We start from the raw sequence: 21,535 nt of genomic DNA on the forward strand, positions 1-21,535 counted from the left end.
CTCTCTTCGGAGTAGGCTCTGGTAATCATTATTCCATGTAATATGGACAAGACAACAACAAGTGAACACTACTTCCTTAATCCAACCAATACGATCAAGGAATCATAAAAACATTCAAAACTTATTATGTCACGCATGTTTAAATCTCTGCAAATAAAATTCTAGACAAAGGAAAGCCCAACACTTTAATGACATTTTTAGAAAAGACTGGAATGCGAACAGGTGAATTCATGAGCAAAGAATGTCAGAGGTTGTCAATAGTTTTAAGGGATTACCACTGAATGAAAATGAAGTCAAGAAAATTATAAAAACTGCAAAAGCTATAGGCAGTGAAAGAATTTTCAGACATGGAAGAAGGAGAAATGAAATAATTAGTTGGGAATGATGACTGTGAAACAATAAATAAAGAACTGAATGATCCTATAACATCAGCCAACGAGAAGCAGATAAAGAGTCTTTAGCGTACATACAGTAAAACATATTATATATTAGCAGCTTGGCACTCAACTTTACCTACATAAGCGCCATCTATATAATTAATTTGAAGAACACACTTACTTCTCTTTAAAAACACTTTTGCAGACCCCAACGATCATTTAGTAGGTAAGTTAGAATTAAAATTTACTATTTACTTGCTTTGAGTATTTTTTAAAATTTTTTATGTAGTATTTAAGTATTTTCTAGATATGAAATTATATTTTTAAGTATATATTTGTTTTTTAAAAATTGTGAATTAGTTCTTCATGTTTCTTATTGGTTTATATGGATTATGTCTAGTTCTTTTTTAGTTTCTTTTTTTTTATATGCATATTCATGTCGGGGAGGTTTCTGTAGACAAGGGTTTCTAAAATACATTAATTTCTAGATTTTTTTATAAAAAATTAAATTTTTTTTAAAAATTTAATTTTTTTAAAAAAAAGGTTAAATTTAATAATTGACTTTACATGCTTGTTTCTCAAAAGACTTCATTAGTATTTTCCTTTTAAAACTCTAATTTCTAAGGGTAACACTTTATTGGTATTTCTTTTTGGACATTCTTCAGTTTTTACTTTTGGTTTTGACTTTTACCCTTGCCTGCATGAATGATGAAATACGAATTGAATGATTGGAGAGTTAGGTTTGGAGGCAACTTCCCCTTGATAAGTCTGTCTCCTGCCTGCTCAACAGTCATTCACTTATGTATTTTTAAAAAATTGTTTGGATAAATTTTAATTTTCTAAATTAGTGAAATTATTTTCATGGATTGGTTTTGCACTTGATTTGCTTATGCTTCTGAATTTAAATGATATTATAGATTAGTTTGAGAATTAAATCTTTTATATGTTTACACATTTTTAAAAAATTTTTTTTGGCTTTAAATTTGCTTTTTTACTTTTATACGTGTTTGTTAAAATTAAAATTTAATTTGTTTAAATATATATATATATATATTGATCCAAATGAAGAAAGACCACACTTTGTGAGAGGTATTGAAAAACTTTGCATTCCTTACCATGAAATATTCAGTTAGTTGTGTCGGACAATATCCCAAGCAAAAATCACCAGTATTTTAAAAAATAACTGTAGTATGTACTTGTTTATTAGGCAATAACAAAGATCTTTTAAATTAACAATTGCTTTGTTTCCTCTTTTAATTACAATAATATTTACATTTGTTTCGTATGAATTATACATACTTTGTTAATTTGAACTATACCAAATCCATTTTCTCCACACAAAGTTAACTTTCCAGAATAAAATTTTGTCATATTCACAATGTGTTAATGACGTAAACCCCACATTTAGCAAGGGTTTACAGCAGTGATGCCCAACCTTATTTCATATGCACGAGCAGCACAAATTGCCTGTGAGAGCCATATCAAGCTCGCGAACCACACTTTGGCCTATCATGAGCACATTTCCAAAACATCAACATTTTTGTTAAACATATTTTCAATCTTATGTGATATATCTGAAATATTAATTTCGGCAAATGGATTTGAGATGAATAATAATATTGGTTGTGAACTTTATGGAAATCAGAGAAGAGGAGTTCAAAATTATTTTTCAGTGCATTTAGGTTTTTCGACTATTTCTCTGTTTCAACTGCCTTGTGGTTATTAATGTGGCTTGATAAATTCTGAAAATGGGTGAATTTTTTTTCTTTTATCTGATTTATTCACAAATTTAACTTATCTGAAAAGCAGTTACAGTCTCAGTCAATTGAAAAAGGTTTTTTTTTTTTTTTTTCCCTGGAGATCTTCATTCAGTTTAGCTGTTATATCCATAAGAAAATACAGATCGGATATTATTACCTCATTATTGTCCAATTCTTTATAACTTTCGTTTCCGGGTTCCAAAAACTGCTTTATTGGCGAAAGAAGTTCTACAAATCATTGTAGTACTTTTCTCCTGCTGAGCCATCTAACATCGGAATGAAGCAATAAGATTCTATGTTTGCTATCAAGTTCATCAGTCAGCAATCAGTTATTTTATAACGTTTTGTAAGATATCTCTTATGACTATAAATGCTTAACATATTTTAACAATTAAGAAATATAAATTAATGGTTATTTTTAAAATATTTTTTGTTCATAGTACCTAATCGGGCTGATGAGCACAAGGTTGGGCACCGCTGGTTTACAGTATACTAAATGCAATGTATTAGACAAAGTACCTGAAATTTACAGATCAAATGCAAAAATAGTTAAGCTATATTAGTATTAAAATGTTTCTTTAAATACTTAGAAAAAATATAATATTTATTTATTCAAATTTTTTAAATATTATACAAACATTTTTTTTTTTTACACAAATAGCCTTTATTCAAAATTGTCTTACCACATATCTTTTGTGCTTTGCAAATTTGAGAAACTAAGTTTGAGACAGACACACCATCATAAATAGGTAGCTCTACTTCAAAACAACCATTGCACGATTGCTGGTTTATTACACATACTCTCACTGAAGGCTACACAAAAAGGAAAAAAGTATACAAATATTAATAAATATAAGGAAGGACTAGTAAGAATCCTGCGCCTAGGCTGCAATGATTTAATTAAACATAATTAATTAAAGGGGAATACTCCTATTAAAATTTTTATATTTCAAATAAATTAAGAAAGTAAATTTTTAAGTAATAAAAAAAACTATTATTAAGGGGGATTCTTGATGTGCATATGAGTATGATAAATTTGAGGAATTAAAATATTTACATTTAATTTCATTTCTACTTTCGATTTGCATGTGCATAGCAAGGGCGAAACACGATGGCTGAACGATTGGAAGGAGTGTGAAATAAGCTAATTCCCCCTGAATAGTCAGTTATTATTTCATTATCTTTTTCAGTTATTCATTTTTAAGTAATTTTCTTTATATGGCTTTAATTATCATTGAAAATTTTTGTCACAATTTTATACATATCCATTACTATTGACCACTGCCCAGTAAAGTAATTTTTCCATGCCGATTTAACTTTTACTATTTAATACTCATAAAATATTTTCTAAAACCTTTAAAATTAAAAAAAATAATAATAATATTACTTAAAATTTTACGAATTTGTAAATTGGCTTTTATTTAGACTTTAAATAGTAATTCTTTTACTTTATTAGGTTAATTAATTAAATATGAAATGTAAGAATTATAACAGGAGTGTTCCCTTTTAATTATATACATGTAATGACAGCACACCACTGGGAGCATTGATGTAGGAACACTATGACTTAAAAGCGTAGAAACGCTAACGAAGATACTTGAAGCGTCCATCCGTTTTGAAGAATAAACAGTCGAGCCAGATTATATTCCACATTTATTTAAATTCCCATTGGTGGCCACAATTCACTTGACACTCCAGTCATGCCTATTTTCAGAACAATTTTGATACTACAGCGACAGAAGCGAATATAGATGATTGCAGCAGCATCTTAACATGATGAAAGCTTACGCGAAAAGAAAGAGAGTGTTGCAGTATTTCAGATGAAGAAAGGATGGAGTCAAAAAAGGTTTTGGTTTATAAATTACTTTGACTGGACAAAGATATCTGCCTCAAGGGTTACGTACGATCGCATGATTAATTTGAATGATGCAGTTTAGATTTATAATGCTATTTCTAAGACAGAGAGATGAAGTTGCCGAATGAAATAGAAATAAAAGATGTTATAAGGAGTTAAATTTATAAGATTAATAGATACTACTACTGAATAAAACATTTTAGAATCTAATTTTGAAGAATAGGATGGGTAGGATAAATAAAGCCAAAACTACAATAAAATTCTTTAGGTTTATACTTTCTTTAGGTTATTACTAATGCCTTCCCCCCACCTTTTCTTTCTTTTCTTTTTTTAAATTCTAGCTGCTGCCATCTAAGAACTCCCAATCTGCATCTGTTATCTGAAATGAGAGGGGAAGAAATATCTAGGTGTTGTTTGCCTATGTACCGATTAAAAAACTGACTGAGAACATGGTTTTTCAAACAAACTAGAATTATGAAAAGGAAAGACATTTTAAAGGAAACTGATCTGCATGCATTTTAGATACAAGGAAAACCTCATGCAGGTGAAGTATTCATGACTTTATTCAGATGCTGGTGATGAGTCACTTTTATAGATTATTACTATTAGTAATATATTTCATTTTTACTACAGATGAATAATGTACAAAAGAATTAGAAATACTACAACTGAGGAGAATAATATATAGAAGTGCCTCTGTATCCACATATAACACATTTTAAGACCTACCAATTTTAAATGAAACCATGAACTCAAACCATTATGTACAACAAATACAAGGAAGTTTAATTGATGAATTAATACATAATAAGATGCTGCGATATTAAATAAAGTTTATTTTATGTTTAGAGCCCATTTGCTCTCACATATACAGAAAGGACATTTTGACTCTTTAGCAGAGTAATAAAAAATAAATTTTCAAGGATGACCTAAAAGAATCTTGTTTTTCATCCAAATATTGTATAAACAATGAAACAAAGTTCTAAATGACACATTGGTTTTTACTTTCTTCTTATTTCCTTTTGTAATGTCCAACTGTTACAACATATTAATTTTATAAATCCTTTCTTTGGGGTAGGGGGAGAAAAAGACATGTTGGAAACTGCTGATACTACTCCACTGTATTTAAGGACATGACTCTTTTGCATTAGAAATGATTTTGCTAATAAAATAGATGTTTATAAAAAAATAACATCTTCCCTGAAAGAGAATAATTAGTTTATAATTAACTATCAAATCACTAGATGGAAGCTGTAATTAAAACAAAATACATTCTATTAATAATTTTTTCTATTCAAAAGTATTAAAATATTAAATAGTTTATCCTTGAATAATGCAAAGGGTAAGGATGCTAGTAATCCACGGAAAAAAAAGTGTCCAGTATTATGCTTCTGTCAAAACTAACTATCAATAAATAAATTAAGGGAAAAAAAAAAAAAACTGAAGGTTTTCAGATTTTAAAATACACCCAAAGGGGCTTTTTTTTTTTTTTTTTTTTTTTTTTTTTAATGTTTTGTGTGTTATCTTTATTTATTAAATATCATGTTCTTTGCACTTAAACCATAAAATTCAATTCAACAGCAATATTACAAAATAATTTTAAAAGACCATACCTTTAGAATTTCCGATACATAGTCTCGTGCATTGGAGATAGAAATAAAACAAATTCCAAATTAGGACTTCCAGATGTCCGTATTTGGGTGGAGTATTAGGTCATCCAAAATTTGAGGGCTCTAGGTACCATTGTTTTATCAGAATGCAAGAAACGTACATATGCAGATTCTTCAATATTTAATTTCTTTAAATATAACACAGGGTGATAATATTTGGTGGCAACAATTTGAAAAATGATACAGCCTTTTAGAGTTTTCAACACAAAATGCCAAAACGAAATTAATAGCCCATCTGGGCTAACACCCTTTGGTCTAAAAATATGCTCTCAACCAAAAGCATAACCTACTTCTGGAACCATAAAAACAGCTAGATGACTAAATGTCATCTGAAGTTTTAGGAAGAATAACACAAACTCGAAAGAAGTTTATTATTTATTTATCAACCTGACAATTACACAACCTATGAACAATAACAGAAAATCAAATCTCTCCACTTGCAGGAACTTCAAAACAAATGCTCAAGTATAATTAAAATATTGAATACGAAATGAATCACATCAATTAAGCATTGGTCAGGCTTCAATCTTTCGTACAGTAATTACACCTGGCAAAACTAAAATGTATTTAAGTAATTCAGTTGCAGAAAGAAGTAACAGAACAATGGTTAGTGATAGCTGTTAATGGCTGTTTTTTAAAAAGATCAGTATTTAAATGCATTAACTAATTTGTATTCAAGTGGAAGCCAACAAAAGCAGAAGTACAGAAAAAATAATAAAATAACTAGTGAATTAACATAAAACCTTACAATATTACAAAAGCTGAAACTTCACAGCTAATGTCTTCATGATTTATAGTGTTTCTGTTATTAAAGTTTGATTTCAGGAAGATCACCAACGAACCATTCTGTAGCTCTTCTGATACTGTCTTCAACCATAATGAATCAAAGGACTTAAAGAGAAATTAAAGGGGATCACTATTTCAGCCTCCAAAATGTACCAGACAGAGCAAGATGCAAAGCTTTCATACACTCAGATTAACTTGTCAACAAATTGTGCTAAACTTGGGAAAACCTACTGGATGAATCATTACTGCTTCAATGCAGATGATATGTGATTATAAATTATTGTTGCTGATATTCTTCCTATTGTTAATAATGATTACTTAGCTTTCTAGCATGCTATCAGTTATTACAATATTATATTGTATTATTTGATTAAATTCATCAGAATACGAGGCTGCAAAACTACTATGACAACTTAATATGTAGTACAATAAATGCTAAATGCTATGCAAATATGTTTTATTATCTTTACATTTGTTTAGACTTCTTTTACCATAAGTAGCCCTTTGGGGGTCGATGTAGAGCACTCTGCGAAGCTACTGGCTAGGATCTGTACCTAGGCAGTCTCGGCCCCGGGACTATACAAATTATGAATCTAATGGTTTATTAGAAAATAAATTAAAAGTTCTAAAATTATGAATCTAATGGTTCTAAAAGCCCTGGAAAGATTACTTATTGGTCAGCCGATAGGTCTGGCAAGTCCTAGAGCTCAAGGTTCTAGTAGCCTGGGATGGCGTCCAGGGTTCTGCTTGGGGGGCAGGGTGACTCGGGTATTCTGGATAATATTCTTGGGCGACAGGCAGCCCATGTGACTGGTAGCAAATGCCCTGGGGTCTACGTTACTCCAGGTGCGTTGAAGCCAATCTCTCCAAGTTTCGAGAACAGATGTTGAACCTCTGGGCCTGGTTCGGTAGGAGGTACAGACTCGTAGTAGTACACTACTTTGAGGTGGAATGAGGAATGCCTTATAAGCAGGTGTCATAAGAAGTCTGCAGTTATTTGCTTGCTAACGCCTTGGGGGAAGATTTAACTTTTTTTTTTTTAAACAGACATGCTTTTTTTCACAGTGGTGAGTGATAAAGTAGATCAGTCACTTGTACACATTTTATGCATTCATTGCATGATTAATTTTAATAGGTTTTTTTTTTACATTTGTAAGCTTCACTTGCTAGGTTATATGGTTTTCTATCTAGTTCTTTTAAACTGCTGTAAATCTCTTAAATATTTTCAATATTTATTTTGAAACAAACAAACAAAAGGAAAAAAAAAGAGACATTCTGGATTCAAGAAGAACCCTATGATACACTAAAGGCAAAAGTTTTGTATTTTTGCTGGATGCAGTTATCTTTTCAAAATAAAATCTGCTGCTTCATTTCAGCATTAAGAAATCAAATGAAAAACTGGATGAGGCATAGAGCATAATTTGTAATACAAAAGATACATGAAAATAATTACCGCAACAGAATACACAATAATTGGCTCTCCAGGACAGCAATCATCCAAGAAGCTGTCTTTAGCTTCATCAGTGTACTTGAATGAAACATCTACTAGCTGCAATGAAAAAAAAAACTTTATTTTAGCTATACTATTTTTAAAATAAAATTATAAGAGGGAAAATTATACAACAATAATTCTAAAATACATTCCAATATATAAGAAAAAAGGGAATAAAAGAAATATATCTGCAAAAGCAGAGCATTCATTTCTTTATATACTCTACGGCAATTTCAAGTAAATAATTTATTTTTCATTTTCTTGGTTTTAAATAATAATGCATTATATGTAACTTCATACATATTACTAACACATCTACCTTAAACTTACTTACTGTATATTTATAATTTTATTTTCAGTTGCATATTTAATTATCTCAGAACTGAAACACGTAAATGACGACGACAGATGGATAGACAAGATGTTTCAAACCATAAAATTTATTTTATAAAAGTTGATATAAATAATATTAAAATGCATTAAGAAATGTTTCTTCACTAAGTTAACATCAATAACATTAGATTTAGTGCAAGAAAACATATTAAAAAGCTTCTGAGCAATATAGAGGATTCACAGAGAGGACACTGAGTACATCCAGCCAAATTAGTTTGACTATTGCTATGATCATCACACTTTAATACATAAAAAAAATCATTTCTAGATGACAATACAGAAATTAAAAGAAATGATTTTTCAATATAATTCATTCGAACTATCATAATTTATCAGAAAGTAATAATACATTGCAAAGAGTGTACAGAAAGCGCGTACAATTGATATTATTCAAACTATAAGAACATATCAGAACCTAACAATACATTACAAAGAACATGGAGAAAGTGTATATAATTCCCATTAGATACACATTCTTTTTTGAAATATCATCTTTTGGATGCAGAGCATTTATTTTGGAACTGAGTCATTGTTGGAATGCATGCATCATAAAGTTTTTTGAAAGGTTTTTCTGAGTTGTCTGTCTGTATTATATAGATAAAAATAACTAGTAGTCTTCTTTGATGATGGCTGTGGTCATTTTTTTTCATTACTTTTGTAGAGTCATTAAGTTATTTTGATGCGGGAGACATGTCATTAAGTTATTTTGATGCGGGACTCGAACCTGGATCTCTTGAATATGCGCCGGTGTGCTAACCATTAACACCACGAAGGTATTCAGAAAAGGAGGAGAAAATACCTTATATACTCTCCCTTTTAAAAGGCAACTGGGGATCAGGGGACCCAGTTAGCAAATTCTGGTGATGAAGAATCCTGATCCATCCACCACCTTTCAGTTAGGCCACCACAGTATTGTCATTAGTTTTTTTTGAAGCAGGAGACATGAAAAATGAGCAATGGCCTCACTGCGACTCGAACCTGGACCTCTTGAATCCGTGCTGAGTGTGTTACATCACAAAGGCATGCTAGGAAGAGGGAGAAAATACCTAATACTTTTAATACGAATGTCAAAAAACTGTCTACGTGGACAAGTTTTCTCATTCTGCCCACCTTATAAATTACTACACCAGCAAATAAGTTTGATTTGGTTTACTTGATTACAACAAAGCACATGAGAACTATCTATTTAAGGTAAGGAATGCCTTTGTGGAGGATTTTCTGAGGAAAACTGGTTTGTATACATGTTACACAAGGAAAAAAAAGAAAACGTACATGCAGCCAGCCTGATTGCCAGGATTCGAATTCTGAAGAACCCTACTGTCTTCTATGATTTTACTGCTTGATCACTGTTGGGTTAAACCAACAAATAAATGTTGCAAGAAAATTGGAGCTTTTATTTTCAGTACTTATAGCAAAATCAAGAAACCTACTCATTAAATACACTGAAATGAAAATACACAGACTCTTATTTATAGATCTCGTAAAAAAAAACAAGGATGATTAAAAATGGTACATGCTGCTATTTATTAACAAGTGCCCAGTTCCTTATTTAGACATGAACCCTCAAAAACATGAAAGTCATCTCTGCTTCCATTAATTCTACAAGCAAGTTAATAACCATTAGATTTCGATATAATCAAGAATACTAAGGCATGTTACAACAAATTCTTTAACATGGTGGATATTCATTGTTCTTTTTGGACGGCAGCACTTGAATTAGCAGTACATTTTGTTGGGCAGCACAGCGCCAAATTATAAAATTAAAATGAAAAAATGAAAAAATTATAAATTTAAATTATATTATAAAATAATATATTTTATAATATAATTGTATATTTTTTATATACAAGCATATTTTAGTATTTTTTGATATACAAGGGTGACCCATCGATCAGTCATGCCGCCACGCGGAACAGCCAAGTATGACCCACTGGTGGGTGAAGGTGGCGTCAACGTGTTAAGGCAGTTATGTATTAGCAAACTGTATCGATGACATGTTATAAACAATGCACTTCATACCTATTGTCATGTAAATGGCCAACACTCCTAATGACAGTTAGCAACACTTGAATAATTTTATAGTATTTAAACTAAAATTTGATTTATACATTTTTTATAGTTATTAGCTTTATTTTCTGCTCCAACTGTAACATGTAAATGATGCTCTACTGCCATTTTTAATAAAAGTCTCCAGCTTAAGCATTTGGGAAAACATTTGTTGTTCAATGGTGCTTAATTAAGTTTCGGAAGGCTTTAAATTTAATTTCCAATAGATGAAGGAATTTTAATAACAAATTTTACATGATAATGACAAAAAATAGCTCATAAGAAAGAGAAAAAAAAAAAAAAAAAAAAAGGAAAGAGATATCATACATCTAATGTACTCATGAGGTAATCTTTGTTTTCTTGTAGCACAGCCATTTCATCAAAATCAAGAAACAGATTTAGAGCTGTAATACCCAGACTTTCTGTTTTTTCCTAAAATAAGAAATTTTTTTGTTTCACATATCAAATGATTAAAAAATATTCACAGAATAAAAAAAAATTTAAACCCAAATAAATTCATTAAACAATATAGAGGATTCACAGAGAGTAAAACTAGACATGCGAGCCACCTCTCGGAAAAACCAACATTTCAGAGAATATAAAAAAAGCAACAAAACTTAATTTCATCTCTTTAAAGCAGCAAGGTTTATCCTAGGTTTTTAACAGTTAATTTTTAGTTAAAGCCACTTTCCTATCTTTCTTAATTTCAGCTTACAATTTTCTGCCAGAAAGTGTTTTCAGAATCGTGGTTAAATGCAAATTGAAGGAAGAGCAAGTATTTAAAGTCAAAGTTCTAATGACTTCATTAGAGAGCCAGAGATTCTGACCAGCGTGCATTCGCCTTTCGCCACTCTCTTTAAGCTTTTTCTACGTTCGGCCATATTTCAGGCTCATGACAGCTTCACCGTTTAGTTAGCGTCAAGAGGCCAACTTCTGTAGAATTGCGATGGCTTCGGCTATAACTATTTAGTTGTTAAGTATTATTTCTTAGCATTCTTGAGTTCCAGGCCCAAGTAGAGGCTTTTCTGTATGTCCTGAGAGAGTACTGTCTATGAACTTTATTTTGAACAATAAAAGGTAATTAACCCTTCCTGAGTATCTGTTCTCTGTCTACAGAACTAAAGCGATTATTCGCTTTCCAGTTCTCAGGTTACACATATTTAGCTGTAAATTATAGGTTGGAACATTACAAAGCAACCAAAACAGCAACATATTCTGCAATTATGGGCGATCATATTCGGACGATTTCATTTTACAGTATTTTAACAATTTCTTTCTCTCGTTAAATTTTATGAAATAAACTAATAATTTTAAGAAATTTTATATAAATATGGAATATAAAGGGTGTTTAGAAAAAATGACTACAATAAATAAATTTTGCTTTCTTAAAACTTTTTTCATTCTTGAAGGAGAGGGACTATGTAGCCATTCTCAAAATCAAAAGTTCTATTCAAAAGCCAAATCTGAATTTTTTTTTTTTGGCTCTTTCTGATCATCTACACCTCTGGCTAAAAAGTATTTTTGAGGCAACACACTAATTCATGAAAATAGTTACATGGCAAAACATTAAATTGACAAAATGTATTTATGTAATAACACAGGTACGCATGCCTAAAAATTCGATGGTAATTTTTCTGATTAGTATTCATTTTTTCATCTAGTACACTCTTTTTACCTTGTTATGAATCATAATGGACTTGTGGAGCTTATCAGCTGATTTAAAAAAAAATTGTATTTCTTCAGAATTATACAGTTTTACTAAACAACACATACAATTCCAAGCATAGAAAGCAAAAATTCATATTCCATGAAGCTACACTTCTTAAATGATAAAATTTTATGGAAAAGCAATGGGAAAAATTGCAAGCAAAGTTTAAAATGCAATATGCTGAATTTGGACACTCTCTTTCTCTTTTTTAAATCGAAAGCAGACTACAAAGAACATTAGGGAGGAGGGAATAACAATGTGCATAATGCCAAATTTGAGCAATTCTGTAATTTTTTTTTAAAGAGAAACAAGTCGCTGTGTAAATGGGCAAAATGGAGGAAAAACAAATTACACAAGAAGATTACAATTACACTTTCTTGAAGATAGGTTATGTGCTTTATTATGGATGTTGCTAACTTTCTTAGTTTCAATGAATTATTGAATTTTGAAAATAGCTGCTGCCTTTTGCAGATTAGCTTGGCAAAAAATTAACCAGTTGGCTACTTTTCAATATGGTGATGCAGATAATCAGAAAGGACTTTTTTTGGGGGGGGGGGGTAAAGCTTATCTTACATTTTATATTGGCATGTTTTTCTCTTCCATGTAAATCTTAAAATCATTTACAGCTTTATATGAAATTTGGAATTTATAAATAGCATTTAGTTTTTGCCTGAAACATTCATGGCAGGTTTTTTTTTTTTTTTTTTTTTTTTTTTTTTTTTTTTTTTAAAGGATACTAACTTGCTAGACTCAAAAGTTTTATAATAAAAAGTCTTTTTAAACACAACAGAAATGAAGGCATTCATTCAGAAATAAAAGAACCAAATTATATTTCTTATTGCTTCAATTCTATTATACTTATACACATTTTTCCTCTTCCCCCCCAAAGGAGAAGAAAAAGTATTTTTACCTTCATTGCTTGTGCAAATGGCATAACTCTCTTCATGTACTTCTTCAGTTCTGGAAACTTACTCAATTCAGATGCTATAATTTTATTTTCTGGAAAACCTTCGTTATCCTGTCAAAAATAATAAGTTATTTTTAGCAGCAATTCTAAAGTTTTTCTTGGAACATTTTACACTTCAAGAATAGTAAATGTTCTTACAGTTACTCACATTTGCTTTTGAATATTGGTATTTTTCAATTTTATTTGCAAATACTTTTATTTTTCTTTCACATATACTATTGATAATTTATTTTAAAACTTACTTGTTTTGAAAAAAAATTATTAAAATTGTTTTCAGTGAAAAAAAATTACTAAAAAAACTCTGAAAACAAATTCACATTAGTATTTGGACACTTTTAACAAACAGTTCATATTAATAAAAATATGAAAAGAAAGAATCGAACATTAAATATTTTGTTGGATTTTCTTTCACTAAAATTACACTTTTCATGCACTTCAGCATGGATTTAACTAATTTTTTTCATTTACGAATAGTTCATTACTATGATGAAATTGCTTTTATTAAAGCTTAAAAATCACAAGCAAACATTTAGTCTATCTAATAGTTCTTAAGCTGCACAACATGAATTTTCAGTAACAGCTTCTTTTAATCAGTCCTTGTTTACTGAGGATGACTGCCAGAACAGGCATACTCTTCAAAGCTGACATTTTAATGCTTTAACTTTTCAAACCACCTTTGAACTGTGTCATTAGAAACAGCACTTTCCAACATATGGAGCAAATTTTAGAAGTAGTTTGACTAGAATTTTTCCTTTTTTAAAATAAAAGAGCATAATATGATAAAAATGAACTTCTGAGTTCTCCATTCTTAGCATTGTCTTGAAACAAAAACTATGCAATATGAGCAGAAAAGATAGCATCTTGATCAAACTTTCTCTTTATAAGTAATAACAAAACAATCAAAAGAAAACAGATTTTGGCTTGAAAAACCACAGAACTTTCTGGATGACCCAGTATTATTGAAAGAATAATTGAAAGTAATTTCATATATTAAACATAATTAAATATTATGACAGAAATTGCATTTATATTTTATTAATGAACAAGCAAATTGTAAGGATTAGCAAATCATCTCTCTGTATGCATGTACATGGATTATTTTCAACTAGTTTTAATAAAGAAGTGATTTCAAATCTAAAATATAATGGGAATGAAATATATCATACTTTATATAAATTCTGAAGAGTGGTAAGAATACAAGACTGCCATGCTGGGAATGATCTTGCAACCCAAATGACAGCATGAGTAGGTTTAGATAAACTGGCAGCTCCTTTCTAAATCAGACACACTTAAAATTAAAACAAATGATAATGTTGATTTCAAAAAACATGAAAATAATACAAAAAGATATAATTTTTTAAATATAAATAAATTTCATGCATTAAGCAAATTTCAACAATTATTATACTTGCATAAAAAGTAAATGACAGAAAATTTTAACTCTCCAAATATCCAAAGGCTTACCCTGAAAACAGTTCAAAAGAGAGCATTTTTATTTATTATATTTCAAACATTCCTGCCACTTTATAGTAAGATACTTTTTCACAATACGCATCCTTAATAATTTAGGTAAATTTTAAAATGCATATATATACATATACAAAGGTGTTGGGAAGAATATTATTGGACATATAAACATATACACAATTGGAAAGTTAGAAATAGTAGTATATTTAATAGTATATAATGGCATATTTTAAACTACTCAAACATCACAAGCATGCACACAATTAAAAAGTTTACAATTAATTCTAAATAATATTTCTTAATATAAATTTATATGTAAGTAATTTTAACTTTATAAATAAAATTCCTGAAATAACATAGAAACCTAACTATATATATCTGCTATGCAATGACCACCAGTATAAATTCATATATTCATTTGCTTCTAATAATTAAGTCTATTGTCGGAAGAGCAGTAAGATCATTGTATGCGAATTGTTTCATCAAAGTTTAGGTTCGGGCAAATAGGCTGACTCTACAAGAATTTTCATGATTTTTTAAGTGAATATGAATTACTCTCCTTAAAAAACAACTTATGAAGCCCTTTTCTTTCATTAAAAAGCCTTATAACAATTACAATACAATAACAATTATTAACCTTATACGAATAATATCTTTTTCTTTATTCTTAAAATGTTTCATAAATTGATAGTGCTGATTCATGCAAATTAAATATGCAGTTCTTCAGTTTCAGGACAACTCTTCCAAACAATTATAGTTACAACCTCAGGGGTGTTTGTGGGACCCCAAAAAATCCCCTGAAACTTTTACGGACTTAGTACCGACATTTTGGAGTTTCGAGAAGGGGGGGAGAGAAATGAAAATTTACAATTATGAAATATTGAATGACCTAATTATAAAAGTTCAATGAATTACGTTTTTTGCAAAATTAATAACCATAAATTTTCAAACATATAAACTACTACATTTTATGAAAATATTTTAAATTACCTGAATTAATTCTTTAAAAAAAATTATCTAATTTCTGCTTCTTTTTTTATTTTCTGATGTTTGTGGGCTTGTCTTTCTTTTGTGGTGAACTTCATAATTGCAGGAAGGTTGACTTTTATTTTCCTCATTTACAAATGAAGAAATTTCCTCGAGAACTGCACATGCAGAGGTAGAAGCAGTTTGCTTTTCTGCTAATGTAGGAGGTTTTTCAGAGACTTTTATAGGTGACTCATCTGAAATACATGTTTTTAAGTCCTCTTGATATGTTTTCCAACTTCTGTTCATATTCAGTAAGAGATCTTTGTGAATTGGATCAGTCATTGGATTTTTTGAGCCATATTTTTCACATGAGGTTTCTTTAGAAGCCATTAAATCATATTTAATAGTCTGCACTGCATCTAGGGAATCAATCTTAAGAGAGGTTCTATAGTCAGTGACAAGTGTATCCATTAAGTTGAATGCATTTTCCACTAATGGGCCATGGAAGCAGAGCCAATGTAGGATACTTATAATCATTTGTGAAATCATCTTTTAAATTAAAAACTTTAGACTAATATTTATCAATTGTACACTTGATTTCCACTTTCATCAGATGTGTAGAGCATTTCTTTGGTGATATCAATATCACTCTGGTATAACCTTATTTCAGCTTCTACTTTTGACTTTTCATTATCACTAAAAATATGACACATAAAAGACGATAATTTTTCAAAAGCTAATAATGTACTAGTTTTACCTCTTAGCTCTGGATCTAATGCTGTAAAACTAATTAGATATGAATTTTTAAGGGGTAAATTCTGTCTCATATGCTGTGCTGTATTAGTATAAGCTTTCATCAGAGAAATTTGGAATTCTTTTGCTATTGGATGATTTTTTGATAATTTCTTCAGGAGAGTGGAAGCTTCTGCACTAGTAAATATTACTTTGCTAGGTAGATGGAATTCTGGATTTGTGACATCAACCTTTAATAAATCATTATAAGATGTGCAGTGCACTTTATATTTTCTGGCTTCATAAAAAAAAAAAAAAAAAAGAGAAAAATTTTGCCATCAATTTATAAATACTGGAATGTATTAAATGAAGCATTGGTTTTTTTCTTTCAAATAATTTAATATATGTGTTGAACTCTGGTAATACTGCTGAATATAATGTCATATGCAATAAAGTTTTGTTTTGCATAAGAAATAACCCATTTAGTATTCTTTTTTTCCTAGCTAAAGCATCCTTTGTGAGTTGTTGGGAATGCAAGCAAGAATACACCCCTTCAACAATTTTTTTCTGAGCTGCAGAAATATTTCTTTTATTGTATACAGTTTCAACATAAGAAAAATAATCCCCTTTATCAGTTTTATCCAAGTAGTGAAAATAAAATGCAATAAGAGCATCCCACAGATCTTTGATTCTTTCTAAAACACATAAAATGTACACCCACCTATGGTCTGGTCACTTCAAGGGGTTAAGTTTTTTAATGGCAAAGGATTCTCAGATTTTGAAAAAATTTTCTCTTTTACTGTAGCTTTTCATATCAAAATAGATGTCATCAAACAAATCTTCTAAGTATCTATCAAAACATGAAGCAAATTTTTTTTCACATTTATTAGCTGTGTGACATGTGTCACCATCAATATCTAATAAGTGGGGTGCTTTGTTTGATTGTAGTCTGGTTTCAACACCTTTTTTTTTTTCACGCATGGTGTTACATGAGTCCATTAATACACTAATTAAGTTTGCCCATGGAATATTATTATCTTCAATAGTATTAACAACTGCTTTAAAAACAGCTTCTGAATTACAAGATTCCATCTTTAGAGATGCAAAATGATGAACTAAAACTTCATTTTGATTGTTGTCATAAAACTGCACCAATATTGCCAGTACACTTTCTTGAGCATTGCTAGTACTTTCATCCAAATTTAGAGAAAATGGAGTCTCCTTTAAAGTTTTAATGATATTTTCCTTAATAGCTTCTGCGAGCCCATATTTCATCTTATAACATGCAGTAGTCCTGGACATTTCCAACGAGTTTAGTGCCGTCTGATCGCGGCTCAACTGTTTGCAGAGTTCAATTAAATTGGGAGCTACATTGAAAGAAAGAGAATTCTCGGCGATAAACGAAGTTATTAATACCTTTTGGCGTGCTTTTCTTGTCACTATATCCAATGGCCAAGCATCAGTCTCCAGTAAGTCATCAGTATTTTTTGAATTAGCATAATTACTTAAAGTCATTGAATGTCTAATGCACTTTGAACATTTTATGTGCATCACAGTTTTAGAATGATTTGTGAAAGCCTTGAATCCTTCCCCACCATACTTCAGCAGTGAGTTACAAAAAACACAATATACTTATTCAGAAGTCAAACAACAAAAATCAGCGTTATATTTACAAAATTGTAATTATAACGCTGATTTTTGTTGTTTGACTTCTGAATTAGTATTTATTCGGCATGTTATTGTGTCACAATATACTTGTCCAGCAACATTTATTTTCTTGCACCATGTGCCGATGGTATCCCCATTACCATCTCTCCGTTCAATCCAATTCCACCTAAATGCATTACGGACACCTTCTTTTAATTGTATAATATCACTATTTATATCGAGAAATTTCATAGTGAAATTCTCGTGCGCACATAAATAAAAAATATTTCAATAAACGAAAAATTTACACGTGCATCAATAAATGAAACGAAAATTTTACACAGCGGAGAAAAAAAAAGTTGAGAAGCGGTCAATGACAAATAGCTAATACGGTGAAAAATCCCCCTTCTCTACTTATTTGCGCCACACCAGGAGAGATAAGACCTTTGAACTCAGAGTCACGTGATCGCATATCTGTTCGAACGAAGTCTCTCCTTTTTTTTTCTGCCGCGCCTACTTGCCGAAAAGAATCCAGAAGAGAAAGTCCGAGAACCGAGGGAATGAGTCATAACTCGCAATAAGGAAAGAACAAAAAAGTTTTTTCCCCCTTTTCATGCATTATCACTGCCTTTGGAGAAAGAAATGAAAAGTTTTCACCACACACACTGACCTTACGTTTTCTGCTTTCAAAGCAAACAAAATTACCCAGATCAAAATAAATAATTCATTATTATTCCTACTTCCTTTTGAACGATGATCCTCGGAATTTCCGGGTATCGAAGTTCAAAATCCCCGGAATTAAGGAATTTCCCCGGAGCACAAACACCCCTGCAACCTTAAATGATAGCTAATATATTTGTTGGTGCCCAAAATTTAGGTTACAAATATAAAACATTAATTTTTCAAAAAGTAACAGGTTTATTGCAATGAAATTTTGTATACACATACTCAATACTACCAGACAGCTAAAAGTAACATAAAATAAACAGAGAAGAGAAGAGATGTTATGTGATACACATATACACTGATGAGCCAAAACATCACAATCCCCATAATTTTCAATGAACTCATTTGGATGATGTGGAGGGCATGTGATGGGTGGTAGTGGAATGGTATTGATTAGACATTAAGTGTACCTTAAGTCAGAGGATGTAAGCATTAGGTTAGCAGGCAATAGCTCTCAGATTTATGTCTAGCTGGTGATGCTGGCTTTCAAACCATAAACACCATGACTGCTTCAACAATAGCACTCATTCGCTGACAATCTTTGATACCTAAAAACCTAGCATTCAAGAAGAATATTATGACAATTTATCAATTATTTCTTAACTTTTATATAAAAAAAAAAATTATACAGTTCCCTTCTACTATTCCCTTAGTATACAAGCATTAATTACCTTTTCATAGAACATCATAAAAACATCAAGCCAAACGTCTGAGGCCATTTCATATTAAATTTCTATTTCTTTGGAACTCTCTTTCTTTCGAAATATCAAATTCAAACCAGTATCACATTCAGCTCAGTTTGCTAATACAAAATGCAGTTATGGATTCAAGTTACAACACTTATATTTTACACTGTATTTTTATATGAATTTTGAAATTCCAAATACCAGTAATTTAAAAACAATATTAAATTAAGAACATAAATTTGGGAAAAGGTCTATTACACATAAAAAAATTTAAAAACATCCTGAAATATTTTATAATATGAATTACTATTTTTTAAAGAATACTCACTTTTCCTTTCAATGATTTCATTCTTAAACGAAATTTGTGAACTGCATCCATAAAGTACGATGAAGATTTTAACAATGTTTCATCAACTTGTTTAGCAACAGGCCACTTAGCATGCATAATACTTTTCTCCTAGTAAATAAACATAAATGGATTAAAAATAACTTATATATTAATACATATGTATTTAACAATTTTTTAATTATAAAAAAGTTAAGTTTACATATTAATTTCTTATGAATTACAAAAATTGACCTCATTATATTTTAAGAATAAAGCACAAAAAATACCTTTTCAAGAAGAGACCATATATGTTCAGATATATGTGGACAGATAGGGCAAAGCAGAAGGACTTGCACTTCAATGAATTTGAAAATTAAATCACATCGCATCTTTTCTTTAACAGTGAGTTCTCTATATTTATCTCTAGATGCCTGTAACTCAAAAAAACCAGTTCGTAGTGCTTCTTTGTACATCATATGCTCGTAATGCTCTGTTGTCTGGAGGATACTGTGATTTATTTCACTTAAAAAGGAAAGCAAATTAACATATTACATTTCTTTTCTCTTCCTTTTAATTACAAAAATACTAGTCAAGTAATTAAGAAAATTCATAAATATAAGCACAAATATAAAAATAAACATGGTTAATTTACTAAAATTTAAAATTGCAAATAAGCAACTATGTTTCTGTGAGAACGCAATCTAATAACTAAAATTTCCTTGACAACAATCTAAATAAATTGGATCAATAAAGAAAGTTATCAAAATAGATCTAAACAGATTTCAGCAACACTGCTTCAAAAAGTGGACATTTTACTTATTACTAAAATTATATTTTATAATATAAAAATGTTCCATATAACATCTCATCTCAAAACAAGGAAGATTATGTACACTACACACACACACACACACACACACACACACACACACACACACAAAACAAAAACAACAACAACAAAAAAAAAAAAAAAAAAAAAAAAAAAGGCGGGGGAAATCTTATAACTCTTGTTCTACTGGGCTGACTGGCGAAATTCAACTTGCATTTCTCATGTCTTGAAAGCGTGACTTAGGATATGTATTAGCATTGTTCATGATGTATTACATACAGCATTATTCTAATATAGGTAATTTGACACAAAATTGGACCTTTTCTGAAATGACATGCCAATTTATTTTCGTATTTTGATTCTACAATTTAAACCATGCCAAACTGCCAAGTTCTGTAAAAATCGCACAAGTAGTTTTTAAAAATTATCTTTCAAAATTTTAGCTTCTCAATGTTAATTGAATTTGATATAGATTTGTTAATATCTTTTTTTTTTTTTTATTAAATTTACTTGATTCCTTCTTCCAGAATTCGAAATTTAGGTTCATTCCAAATGAAATTTGTCCATTTTTTATGATTTATTTTTAAATAATTTTAAAAAATTTTTCGAAAAAATTTTGAATTATAACCTGTAACATTTTAATTGTCATCTTAAAAGAGATGTATTTCTAGGCATACCTGCAAAAGATTATAGCTTTTCATTCAAAATTTCCTATGATATAATGTGAATTTACATTTTGATGCATTTTGAAATTTGGCATATTTGTTATAAGTGATAATAGCACCAAATGTGGTTTACGCAATTTGTTTAAATTACTTGAAATAATGAACAATGACTTTTTTCTGCTAGTTTACAATGAAAAAAAGGAAAGGAAAATAGGTTGCTATAAATTAAGAAGCTCACCATGTGAATTATTCTTGGCGCAACCTGAAAAAAATTGACAGACAAATTTTTTAATTTCTCCAAAATTTTCGCACCAAATTTTACAAAGTTTAATATTTAGACATAATTTGAGTTGCAGAATCGAAATATGGAAAAAAATTGGCATGTCATTTCAGAAAAAATCTGATTCTGTGTCAAAATACCTGTATTAGAAC

General features: G+C 30.0%; 1 protein-coding gene across 2 annotated transcripts in view; it reads right to left on the reverse strand.

The window, feature by feature from the left end:
• Positions 1-21,535, reverse strand: part of LeuRS (Leucyl-tRNA synthetase) — a 97,512-nt gene that overhangs the window by 2,889 nt on the left and 73,088 nt on the right. For both annotated transcript variants that reach the window (XM_085819580.1, XM_085819579.1), the window contains exons 20-26: positions 19,897-20,131; positions 19,610-19,738; positions 14,221-14,328; positions 12,998-13,105; positions 10,707-10,811; positions 7,902-7,997; positions 2,821-2,950 (exon numbers count right to left, since the gene is read on the reverse strand). In XM_085819580.1, the coding sequence (XP_085675706.1) occupies positions 2,821-2,950; positions 7,902-7,997; positions 10,707-10,811; positions 12,998-13,105; positions 14,221-14,328; positions 19,610-19,738; positions 19,897-20,131 (911 nt within the window). The remainder of the gene's footprint in view (positions 1-2,820; positions 2,951-7,901; positions 7,998-10,706; positions 10,812-12,997; positions 13,106-14,220; positions 14,329-19,609; positions 19,739-19,896; positions 20,132-21,535) is intronic.

Source organism: Stegodyphus dumicola, chromosome 6, assembly GCF_044657685.1.
Source record: "Stegodyphus dumicola isolate Sdum_Otavi_A_Nest chromosome 6, ASM4465768v1".
NCBI classification, from domain to species: domain Eukaryota; kingdom Metazoa; phylum Arthropoda; class Arachnida; order Araneae; family Eresidae; genus Stegodyphus; species Stegodyphus dumicola.